The following is a 13162-nucleotide window of genomic DNA, read 5'->3' on the forward strand; positions in this document are numbered from 1 at the left end:
AAACTTCTTCAATATTACTTATGCTACCCACAAAGATACCTACATTTCCTTATTATTTCCAAAACTGTTTTTCATTTTGTTGACCATATGCTCTTATACTATCAATAAAAGTGACAAATGTGCTTACGAATGGCAGAGCACAGGTCGCGAACTAGTCTAGATTTCTGCTATATCATTCTGGTATTCACGGGAGAAAAACAATAACAAAGGCATTACAACCAGTCCCGGGGAATTGCTTTAGAAAAGTGCCCCTTTAAAACAATGGAATTATGTGTCTGCTAATACTGTCACGGTCAAACACCGCTCTATATATATTGCTGAAAACAATGGAATTGTGTGTCTGCTATACTTTCAAACACCACTCTCTATATACTGATAAAAACAAAGAAATTATGTGTCTGTTTAACCCCTTCCGAATGATCAATGTACACAAGACTTATTTATTTGTGTATAATACGCACTCGTGTGTTATATGCACCCTTAATTATGGACAATTAAGTTCTGGAAAAATATATCTGTCTTGTATAATACCCACAGACTTTTCTTTTGTATCATTTCAGGCTGTCAGCATAAACCACGAAATTTACGATCTTTCAACTCTTTCACCAAAATTATATTCTAATAAGATCCCCCTATTTCTTATTTTGAGAGCGCCCTGGGTGCTTATTACGCTAAATACGGTAAAACAAAAATAATTGTGCCTGTTTTACTATCAAACAAGCCTCTCAACATGCCAATTTAAACAATGGAATTGTCTGTTTTACTATCAAACAAGCCACTCTATAAACCAATTAAAAAAAAAGAATTGTGTGTCTGTTTTACTATCAAACAACCCTCTCTATTAATATACCAATTAAAACAAAAAGAATTGTGTCCTGTTTTACTATCAAACAATCCTCCCAACATACCGATTAAAACAATGGAATTGTGTGTCTGTTTTAATATCAAACAAGCCTCTCTATATATTGATTAAAACAATGAATTTGTGTGACTGTTTTACTGTCAAACACCGAACTCTACGTACTGATTAAAACAATGGAATTATGTGCTTTGTCTACTGTCAAACACCCCTCTCAGTATTCTGATTAGAACAATAAAATTGTGTGCCTTGTTTACGATCCTCTCTATATACTGCTTAAAACAATGAAATATATGGAGTGAGTGAGTGAGTGAGTATGGTTTTACGCCGCTTTTAGCAATATTCCAGCAATATCACTGCGAGGGACACCAGAAATGGGCTTCACACATTGTACCCATGTCGGGAATCGAACCCGGGTCTTCGGCGTGACGAGCGAACGCTTTAACCACTAGGCTACCCGACTGCCCCGAGAGACGGGCGTTAAAAGTAAAAAGTCATACACTATTATTTTCCGAATCTCCAGATTCCTTTGGTACAACAAAACATACATAACATTAAAGCTTATGGGTTATTGGAATTAAGGCCACATGCTACAACTGCTGGCTCATTCAAAATCACAAAATCACAAGATCTTCTACCTGGTGTCAATTTCCAGTCAAAGTCTAGATGCTGTAATGCTAGCCCTGTGTGCAACTGGGTCACAACTAACTATTAATGAAACAGCTGCGTGATCGACCTACCAAGGGCGGATCCAGCAATATTAAAAGGGAGGGGTCCAAAATATCAAAATCCTCTCTGTTAGTACTGCCTACAACATACTACATTTGGTTTTTCGGGGAGACCCCCCTGAATCCCCCCTCTGGATCTGCCTTTGCATTCATCATTAAACTGGAGCAGTCAGATAAACAAACTTGCTCTGACAAGTGGCCCTATGGCATGGAAAGGAGTTGTATCTTTCCTTTCAAGGGAATGAAAATAAACTTACTAGCATAGATCTAGACTTCTTATTGTAAGGTGAGACAGTATTTGATTGATGAAAATAAACTGAATCTGTCATCTTTGATATTTACCCCCTTTTCTGCAGCAAAGAAGCTGTGATAGAAACTAAAAGTTTTAGTCCACTGGTCCTTATAATGATAACGTGTAGTAAAACCCCAATCTCATTCAAATCAGATCTAAGTTCCCGCTGACGCTAAACAAAGATCTGAGGACATCCCATTACTGGTCACGTCAGAACAAACTTTCGCGAACTTTGACCGACCACTGAAATGAATAACATGAAGTCTACATCAGCCAATTAGAAAGCAGCTTTCTCGAGCTTTACGGCACTCGTTTCAACCTGGCGACGTCCATTTCAGACTACACTTGAACAGTATGTTGACATAGTTCTCGATTAAAATTTTGAAAACTGAACAAACGAACATTCTGGAATGTCTAATATATGGTTGAGATTGTATGGCAGTGCTTCCAACGTACTGTGCAACGCCACCTCCGTTCAAATGTGTATCCCACGGAAGTGAGAGATAGACGATCATTTTGCTGTGGCATGGGGTGCTGGGCCATGGGGTGCTGTGTCATGGGTTGATTGGGCATGGGTTGCTGGGGAATGGGTTGCTGTGGCTTGGGGTGCTGAGGTGTTGGGTTCTGGGGTGCTAGGGCATGGGGTGCTGTGGCATGGGGAGATTGGGCTTGGGGTGCTGGGGCATGGGGTGCCCGGGCATGGGAAGATGGGGCATGGGTTGCTGTGTCATGGGTTGATTGGGCTTGGGGTACTGTGGCTTGGGGTGCTGGGGCATGGGGAGATGGGGCATGGGTTGCTGTGGCTTTGGGTGCTGGGCATGGAGTGTTGTGGCTTGGGGTGCTGGGGCATGGGTTGCTGTGGCTTGGGGTACTGGGGCATAGGTTGCTGTGGCTTGGGGTGCTGGGGCATGGAGTGTTGTGGCTTGGGGCTAAGGGAGACGGGGCATGGGTTGCTGTGGCTTGGGGTGCTGGGGTGCTAGGGCATGGGGTGCTGGGGCATGGGGTGATGGGGCATGGGGTGTGGGGTGATGGGGTGCTGGGGCATGGGGTGCTGGGGCATTGGGTGTGGGGTGATGGGATCCTGGGGCATGGGGAGATGGGGCATGGGGAGATGGGGCGTGGGGTGTGGGGTGATGGGGTGCTGGGGCATGGGGAGATAGGGCATGGGGAGATGGGGCATGGGGTGTGGGGTGATGGGGTGCTAGGGCATGGGGAGATAGGGCATGGGGTGTGGGGTGATGGGGTCCTGGGGCATGGGGTGCTGGGGCGCTGGGGCATGGGGAGATTGGGCATTGGGAGATGGAGTCCTGGAGCATGGGGAGATGGGGCATTGGGAGATGGGTCCTGGGGCATGGGGAGATGGAGTCCTGAGGCATGGGGAGATGGAGTCCTGGGGCATGGGGAGATGGGGCATTGGGAGATGGGGCATTGGGAGATGGGGCATGGGGTGCTGGGGCATGAAGTGATGGGGCATGGGGTGATGGGGCATGGGGAGATGGGGCATGGGGTGCTGGGTTATGGGGAGATGGGGCATAGGGTGCTGGCCATGGGGTGTGGGGTGATGGGGAGATGGGGCATGGGGTGAAGGGGCATGGGGAGATGGGGCATGGGGTGATGGGGCATGGGGAGGTGGGGCATTGAGAGATGGGGCATGGGGCATGGGGTGATGGGGCATGGGGAGATAGGGCATGGGGAGATGGGGCATGGGGAGATGGGGTGTGGGGTGATGGGGAGATAGGGCATGGGGAGATGGGGCATGGGGTGTGGGGTGATGGGGTGCTGGGGCATGGGGAGATAGGGCATGGGGAGATGGGGTGTGGGGTGATGGGGAGATAGGGCATGGGGAGATAGGGCATGGGGTGCTTGGGTGATGGGGCATGGGGAGATGGGGCATTGGGAGTGGGGTGCTGGGGCATGGGGAGATGGGGCATGGGGTGATGAGGCATGGGGCATGGGGCATGGGGTGATGGGCCATGGGGAGATGGGGCATGGGGTGCTGGGGCATGGGGAGATGGGGCATAGGGTGTGGGGTGATGGGGAGATGGGGTGATGGGGAGATGGGGCATGGGGTGATGGGGCATGGGGTGATGGGGCATGGGGAGATAGGGCATGGAGAGATTGGGCATGGGGCATGGGGTGATGGGGCATGGGGTGATGGGGCATGGAGAGATGGGACACGGGGAGATGGGGCATGGGGAGATGGGGCATGGGGTCCTGGGGCATGGGGAGATGGGGCATGGGGAGATGGAGTCCTGGGGCATGGGGTGATGGGGTCCTGGGGCATGGGGAGATGGAGTCCTGGAGCATGGGGAGATGGGGCATTGGGAGATGGGTCCTGGGGTCCTGGGGCATGGGGAGATGGGGCATTGGGAGATGGGGCATGGGGAGATGGGGCATGGGGAGATGGGGCATGGGAAGAAGGGGCATGGGGAGATGGGGCATGGTGTGATGGGGCATGGGGAGTGGGGCATGGGGAGATGGGGCATGGGGAGATGGGGCATGGGGAGATGGGGCATGTAAACTTTAATTAACTTTCCCTTCATAGAATCAGCAGTCTAGGAATTTTATATTCTTCTGCATGGTTTTGTTATATTTTACAGTCATAAATTGTTATGACTGCCATGCATATTTATTAGGATAAAAAATGTAGTTGCCAATATAGTTGCAGGTTTACTTTATGAAGGAAAAAAAACCCCAAGAAAATAAGGTAACAAAAAAATGATTACTAAGGTGTCTTAAACAAGTATTAAATAGAGTAGTAACTATGGTACGCGGGATGGCTGGATATGGAGTAGGAACCGGGTACCCACAGGACTACCTGGACCTGTGTTTAGTCACGAGATACGTATATTGTTTAATGACAAAAATTCACAATAATTCCATGGTTACTCTACAAGTCACAAATGTTTGCATTTCTTCTTACTTTTATATGTTTGAATAATGATAAAGCTTCAGTCAATTTCAGAGCATGCATGATCCGAATATTTTACACATGTATCTTAATAGTTTTGCCATTGCTCCAGTAAAACAGTTCCCAGTCGCACATTTTGTTGCCAAATCTTGAGAACTACAGCAGGTACCCTGGTAGGCTCGGATAACAGGGGGTCGGGTACATGAGTAGTTAATTTAGACTCATCCCAGCCCTACAATAGAGATAAATCAGTGATGTATGCTTCATATGCTAATTTAAAACATATACCTGAGCCACGTTTAAATTTAGATCTGATCGAGTTAACCACAAAATATGGAACTGATTATATTTACTGTATCTCTGATCAGCTGTCACTTCATTTCTAATCAGATTACATACTTAGTGAATTCTGTATGTAATATAGAAATATACATAAAATACAACTTACTTATCTTTGTACACATAAGCATAATAGAGTGCAAATATTTTAATTATATATACATATATCATACATATATGTCACCTCGATTTGTACACTTATTAACAATATTAACAATACAGAACATTAAATGGTGAATAATTTTGAAAGCTACCTCCTCGTTCACAGTTGCATCGGATTCCTGAGTAGATTTCTGTGCATATATATCGCCATCGAAGTGAACTTGCTTGGGTGAACTATCAACAGTGTCCTTTTCGCTGCTGGTGTCATTTTTTCCGTTTTCTATACCAGAATCTCCCTCTGTGGTACTTTCTCCTGCGTTGACGTCAATAATAACACCGTGATCGGCCATGGTGTACTCCCCGAACGCGACTGTTTGACTGTAGTTAATCTAGATAAGATGACTGACCCGTGTCTTTCACTGACAGTCCATTTCCATAACCATGACACCGGTGACAGATAGTGATCTTCAAAGCCAGGTTCATTTAGCCCTGGGCACAAAAGGGCATTTTTGCAAATATAAGTCTGCGATGAAGCAGCTTTGAACAGATTATTCGATTAAACGCATCAAAATATATTCTGGCTTAGTGCGTGTGTGCACTCTCAAGTATCATCAGCTGTCATTTGACACTTTGCACTGCCAGCAAGGGGGCGTGGCGCATGTCGCAACTCCCGCGTCGTTACGTCAGTAGGCTATACTCTCAAACCGGAATGCATCTTTTTGACTGGGATCCTGTCTAGCTAAACTGGTGAAAGGTAAAATCGCAAAGCTTGTGTCGCGTACAGCAGTGGAACCAAGTTATGCAGCTTTTTCCCAATGGAAGCATAGATATTGTTTCATACTAATCTTTTCTTGTAAAATGAGTCATATGACGTAATGAAAAATTAAAACCAATTGCACAGGGAAATATTTAATGTCAAAGTTAATAACTATACACTGGATAGAGAGTAAAAGTGACACAGTTCGGCGGAAATATGGCGGAGAGTTCGGGAGATTCGGAGCGGGAAGGAAAGACGATTCGAGTTGGCATCTTAACAGGTGCTCCTTCGTGTGTTGTGTTGAATAGTGGTTCATTAAGATCTGTCACTTATGTTGCTATTAATTTTTAATTAACACAGTCAGGATCTTGCGCAGTAGCTTAGATCAAGTCGTGACATAATTGCCGATCATTTTTTTGTTGTTATGAATGTGGAACATGTATGCTCAGCTGGTACTTGATAGATTTGGGCTGATGCCAACATTAGTAAATACCACACGTTCACAGTGTCAGACGTTTAAATAGTTGTGTCACATGTGTCACAGGTATCATCATTTAAGGTCAAAAGTTACAATCGCTTAACCATGTTAACATGAATGAATATATCTCCAATCGACAGTATTCCGGTATTTAGCTTTAGCATATTTATTCCAGGCTTCTCGCAGATTTGAAACGAAAATTGTTTTAGCCATTGTGTATGGAATTGGATGAAAAATATTAGCCAAGTCATATGATTTCTTTGCAGAGGTGACTTACATTTCACTGATAGCAGGACCAATTGAAAAGCAGATGCTTTAATGTCTCGTTTTACATTTGTGTATTGAATGAAATATTAACATGTATAGCTATGGCCGCCCATATATAGCTCTTTTGATGTTAAGAAAGTCAGTACATCAAACAATTATGTGTTTATCCCAATTTGTCTGCCAAAGGTACTTACTTTGGAATCCGAGAAAATCTGTATAATATTTTTAGAGTTGTGTCATTCAACATGTTCAAACTGAACAAGATATTGAAAAAAGGAGTGCTTTCATAAACTAGCGCTGCCTATAAAATGCTTTGCCGTAGGCTCTAGTTAGTAAACAAATATTGAAAACTCTCAAAATCGCTGGGCTTATTCAATGACATTGCGTGTAGATATGATAGATCACTTGGAGGATTTTATGCACACTCAGTGCCCCCTGACATTGTTTCGCCAATGTGAGGGGCAACAAAATACTACAAATTATGTCATAGGGTATTGTGATGTGTTTGAAAAGTTTGTGGTACTATACTAAAGATAGACAGGCCACTGCTTGTCACAATCATGACAATAGTTTTTCGCCTACTTGCGCAAATTGAGTATTGATCTTAGACACTTATTACTAAACAGTGCCCGGTTGAACTGGGAACACAACATAAGCCAGTGATCATGATGATGAAATTTGAAATGGTTTATTAGGTGTATTTGTTTATTTGGTAAAGTTTCATTAATGTAAGGTTTGGTATCTCACTTTATTCACACACACATCGGACCAACATGGTACTTGCAGCCAATCTACATGCTATAACAGGGCAACACAAAAAACATGATTTTTACGAACTAAATGTTAATGTGTGAGTGCTCACTAAATGAAAACACAACACGTGTCAATCAGTATGTGCGTGCAGGCACAGCCCTATCACAATATGCATATATATACAATAAAGCTCAGTAAAGCCAGAATATACAGAACTAAGTATGATGTCCGATGGTGCACATGGTAAACGGTCTGTGCATACAGGCACAACACAACCTGGTGACATAACTACATACCGTCTGCATAATGCAATGTCCAGAAATGTCTGTACTGTCAAATTATTGAACACTGAAATCTTCTCTGATCACATAACCACTGACAGAGTTCAAATGAAGCACAGGATTGAGGCACATTATAAACTATTTGTATTTATTAGTCTATATAATTTAAAATCACAAAAATGTAGCACACATGTGTAACAGTATGTTACGATGTCTCCATGAATGACATAATAGTGGACATGTGGTGGACAAGGGACAATGAGGTCAATACATAGCTGTCTGTCTTGCTGGGCCATAATCCTCACTGGGGGCTCCATTGAGAACGAGACTGCTTCATAACATGAAGAACAGACACAAAGTATTAATAAATGCTGACATCAAATATTTCATTACATTTGACCATATACAAAATATTGTAGCTGCTAAAAGATAACGCTTTATAATAGAATTAATGCTCTATCACAAACATACTTTGACCTGCATATATTCTTATATTTATGCGTTTCATATAGATCATATGCAGAGTAACATAAACATGACATGATACATTTACTGTCATGTTTTCATACAATAGACAATATGTAAGAAATATATAGAAAGTATAGTTAGCCTGGGTTCATCTATCCAGACACTGACCGCTGCACTAGAAATACAGCTACATCTGCACCACAAATAAATGAATATACATATATATGTATACATACTGTGCAGACCAATCCAATCGCAGCAATGTTACTACAATCAGATGCATTATGTCACTGCTGATTAGCTTAAAATATCCTAAAATATAATACTTACTTTCATACTTCACACTATCATTTATCAGCTTTATATTACTTGAAGATTTAGTTTGATAATTATGTATGAGGCCTGCACTTAACACTTACTGAATTATTTACCTTACGTAAATAATAACACTTGTAATGCATTGTACTATGCGTTAACATACAGTAAGACAACTAGTTACCATGATCTATCCGATATTTACAACATGCTAAAACAGCCAAATTATGGACAGCATAAACACAGTATCCCTACAAATTCTAGGAATACATACAAACTATAAAATATCACCATGAGACTATCCTTTAGAAACGATTCCAAAAGTCCATGACTAACACACAAAGACTTATCCAAATGTGAATAGCACAATGTCCATCAATGTCAAATACTTTGTATGACCATCTGACAGTAACCTCAAATGTGACATAAAAACTGTAGTGAAACCAAACCCTTTAAACTGGAGACAGTAAGCTACAAAGTTTAAGACAAAGGGGCAGTAAGGGGCGCCCTTCGTCAGGCTATTGTGTGATAGTGCACTCAGTGATTGTGGCTGTGGCAATACTCATGCAGTAAGCTGAGACAGAATTAGGAAAGCTGAAGTGTGAAGTATATAATGTTTAAAACATACTTGACTGAATATTTAATTCAGTAAATGCTAAACAAATAAAACTCCCAAAATATAAGCAAAATATATGATCCTGTCTCATGACCAACATTCACATTACAATGCATGAATATACCTCACCTATGTCTTATTTCATTTGAAAAAGATGCCTCAGCACAAATGCAGGACCTGTGAAAGCACATAGTTGTGTGTACCAATAGTGAATTTGAAATTTTGAAGTTCATAATTTCTTAGATTCACAGGTATTTAAACACTGTAGTTCATATTGCATTGAATGCAGTTATCTAAACTACTTCCTCTTTATTGGTCTTGTTATCAGTAAAATACAAGTCAATTCTACAGGTCCATAACAACTAGAACCAGCCGATAACCATGGTAACAACCATGATTGAGAACTTTCTGTGACATTTGCTGCAGATTTTAGGATGAATAATGGCCCCAGACAAGCATAGATAAGTCCCTGCACCTTGCATGACTTAAAAAAAGGGTCCCCATTAACATGATTAAGTGAAGGAAAGGACTTGCATCCTATCACCCTATCAGTAGGTTCTTAGCATGTTTAGGGGCCTCCCATTTGATATTCAGAGGAAGAAGCGATTTAAAGAACGACATGTTAAATGTCTAGAAAATAATTGTGTTGTTTTCCCTTAGCATAACTTAGACTTGACTCTTGACTTTAAAAAGTATGTTTCAGACCCACCCACCCCCACCCCACACACCCCACTTTTCTTTTCTCTCCACCCCCCACCCCCCCATTTATTGAATGTGTCATATTATCTTGCTTACGTTTCCTTTCTGCAGCTATTCAACCATTGATAATAGCATACAAACAATATTACAGTTTGACAGGAAGATCGTTAATTCTTCTGGCATTACAGAGTAATATCCTTCCTTCCTTTTAGAAATGACATCATCTTGAACAATGTTGACATGGTTGAAGCATTCATGTTTAAATATGAACACACACACCCATCATAAATATGATACATATGGCTCCAGATTATGACATATTTTCCAAATCAAAATAGATAATAAAATATGTAATTTTATGTTTACCATTTTGTCCACTAAAATGATAAATAATGTCTGACAGTTGTCAAAAATAAGGTCACTGTTTATCACTTATGAATCTGGATATGTTTATGTCAACATCAATCCATGGGAATATGTGGCTTGCTCAGTCCCATACTCATAATAAACCATGGAACTACCGTTCATGTCACCCCCGAAATTGTTAAAGGATGCATGGCAGAGAACGCCCTGTTAGAAATGTGTTTATCTTTGTTGACATGTGTTTGAATTTCCAAGTCAGTTTACATGGTTTAGTCTGTCAAAAATAATTTACACAATATTGTTGACATGTTACCATTTGAAATAAACAAAACACTTTGACATGTTTAACATGTTTAAACTTTATTTATAAAGAAAAATGCGATGTTATTGGTAAAAGAGGACTTAGTTGCCTGTTGCACATCGATGTTTTTGTTTGTTTTAATTCCTGCTCCAAGATATCATTTGTTTTCGGGGATAGAGTGACATGAATATTGACAAAGCACACCAAGTATGATGCAAGCCTTACCAGTAATTCCTAGGGGTATCACGATTCACCAATACATCTATGCATTGATAATATTCTCAAACGGTACAATACGCGGTACACACTCACCTATACTGATTCATATATTAATCCTGTATTGTTTCACACTTGGACCTATTCGTTCATATTTAATTTATTTAATTATGGGTGCACACTGAGTATTTTTGTGTAAAGGAAATTTGTTATTGTATTTAATAACTCCAGTTTTATCTGAAATAAATTATTGATCATGTTGATTGAAGAAAGACATTTTTATTATCCCCCTGGCATATAATGCGGGGGATATAGTCAACGCTTTGTCTGTCCGTCCGTCCGTAATCATTTCGTTTCTGGAGCATACTGGAAAACTATTCAATGTTTTTCAACAAAAATTGGCAGATATATCAAACAGGCCCTGAAGTGGTGCCTTTTGCTATTTACATGTTTTGGGCATTTTTATTTTTTTCCATTTCCATGGAAACAATTTGTACTTTGTCTCATAAGGGGGTGGATTTTGTTTCCAGAGCACAACTCAAAAACCATTGAATATCTATCAACAAAACTTGGCTGATATATCAAACATATTCAGAAGTGGTGCCTTTTGCTATTTGCAGATTTTTGTCATTTTCATTTTTCTCGATTTCCATTCCATGGAAACCAAAGGTTGGGGGTAGGTGTCGTTTCCGGAGCACAACTTGAAAACTGTGAAAGACTTTTCATCCAAACCTTGTACATGTATTAACCAATTAGCTGAAGTCGTACCTATTGCTATTTAGGAATTTTTCAAAATTTGATGTTTCTTAGCTGAAATGGTGGTAGGTGTCGTTTCCAGAGAAGAACTAAAAAAACTATTGAACATTTTTCATCCAAACTCGGTACATGTATAAATCAAGGGCTGAAGTAGTGCCTCTTTCTAATTAGGAATTTAAAAAATATGAATGTTTCCTGTTTCCATGGCAACAAATTTGACTTTGACTCTATTCATCATGGTTTGGACCACATCTCTAAGACCAATAGGTACTCTTTCTTGAAACTGTACACACAAAGACCGGGTTGACAACTGGGGCCTTTCCTCCTTAGGGGTGTTTAGAATTTATATTTTACCCATTTCCATGGCAACAAGTTTGACTCTGACTCTGTTCACAATGATGTGTACCTAACATAGAAATGCAAAGTTCCAAGTCCCAATTCCATTTGTGGGGCCAGATAGACGTATTGTGTCATTTCTTTCCTTAGACATTCAAAATGTAAATACTTATTCATTAACATCTGATTGACAAGAAGTATTTTTTAAAATGCTACAGTTGTCTGTTTGTCAAAACTATAAGACTAATCATAACACAAGGGAGGTAACTCCCAGTTCCTTACTTTATGGGAAAATTTATACAGACAAGACGCTAAGGGAAGGTAACCGATGCCTGACTCAGTGCTCAATCGGAACATCCATTTTGTTATGCTAAAAGTCTGTCAGAAAGGTGCGTTTCTTCACACAATATTTGGCGTATAGTTTCAATACGTTTCGTTGTGGTTAGAACAAAGAGGAAATATATTTTGTTCCCGTAATTGGATAACAATTTACAATTGGGACTTTGTACATGGAAGGGGGTGTTTGACAGTAAAACTGCAATAGTTTCCTTGTTTTGCCATGTTTAATCAGAACCTAAGCTTCCTGTGGCATGGCAAGACAATGCCAGAGGCTTCAACACAGGCTAATTCTGTATGGTAAATGTGTTTGAACTCAAGGCTTATCATGTTTATGGACGGTGTTTCTGTGGTAGGACTCATCTTTTCTTACAGTGATTATTTAGCTTTTTAGTTTTTGTATACTTTTCACTAAAATTGAGGAAGTTTCATTGTTGTTTCAGTGAGTGACAGGTGCTTCTCGGGCCAGACAGAGGATAAGAGTGGACACAACTTGAAATGTCTGATAGAGGAGAAGAAATTGTAAGCAAAACAATGAAAACAGGAATACCAGGGTTATCATATACCCCGGGAAATTCAGGGGAAGAATAGAGGTCACTAGCAATCTATGCATATCGTAAGAGGCTACTATATGGATCGGATGGCCAGGCATAGGAACTGGTTGATTATCATCATTAGACATACCTCAGTTGTATGGATCGATGCAGACATGATTATTTACAGACTGACGTCTTATCTTGGTTATAGGGGCGGTCGGGTAGCCTAGTGGTTAAAGCGTTAGCTCGTCACGCCGAAGACCCGGGTTCGATTCCCGACATGGGTACAATGTGTGAAGCCCATTTCTGGTGTCCCCCGCCGTGATATTGCTGGAATATTGCTAAAAGCGGCGTAAAACATCACTCACTCACTATCTTGGTTATAGCTATATACTCAGGAATATCCCCAAATGCAGTGTGAAACAAACGGAACAAAACAAATCAACTTGACAT

At 41.0% G+C, this 13162-nt stretch overlaps 2 protein-coding genes across 3 annotated transcripts in view; one reads left to right on the forward strand and one right to left on the reverse strand.

The window, feature by feature from the left end:
• LOC124119603 (two pore calcium channel protein 1-like) overlaps positions 1 to 5879 on the reverse strand; it is a 39171-nt gene extending 33292 nt beyond the window's left edge. Inside the window, exon 1 of the mRNA XM_046482168.2 lies at positions 5384 to 5879. Within this exon, the coding sequence (XP_046338124.1) occupies positions 5384 to 5581 (198 nt within the window). The 5' untranslated portion in view covers positions 5582 to 5879. The remainder of the gene's footprint in view (positions 1 to 5383) is intronic.
• Positions 5880 to 6164: 285 nt separating this feature from the next.
• Positions 6165 to 13162, forward strand: part of LOC124119589 (gephyrin-like) — a 36437-nt gene continuing 29439 nt past the window's right edge. For both annotated transcript variants that reach the window (XM_046482159.2, XM_046482150.2), the window contains exons 1-2: positions 6165 to 6268; positions 12617 to 12695. In XM_046482159.2, coding sequence (XP_046338115.2) covers positions 6205 to 6268; positions 12617 to 12695 — 143 coding nt within the window. In that variant the 5' untranslated portion in view covers positions 6165 to 6204. The remainder of the gene's footprint in view (positions 6269 to 12616; positions 12696 to 13162) is intronic.

This window comes from Haliotis rufescens, unplaced genomic scaffold, assembly GCF_023055435.1.
Source record: "Haliotis rufescens isolate VD_foot unplaced genomic scaffold, xgHalRufe1.0.p SCAF_3, whole genome shotgun sequence".
Classification (NCBI taxonomy): domain Eukaryota; kingdom Metazoa; phylum Mollusca; class Gastropoda; order Lepetellida; family Haliotidae; genus Haliotis; species Haliotis rufescens.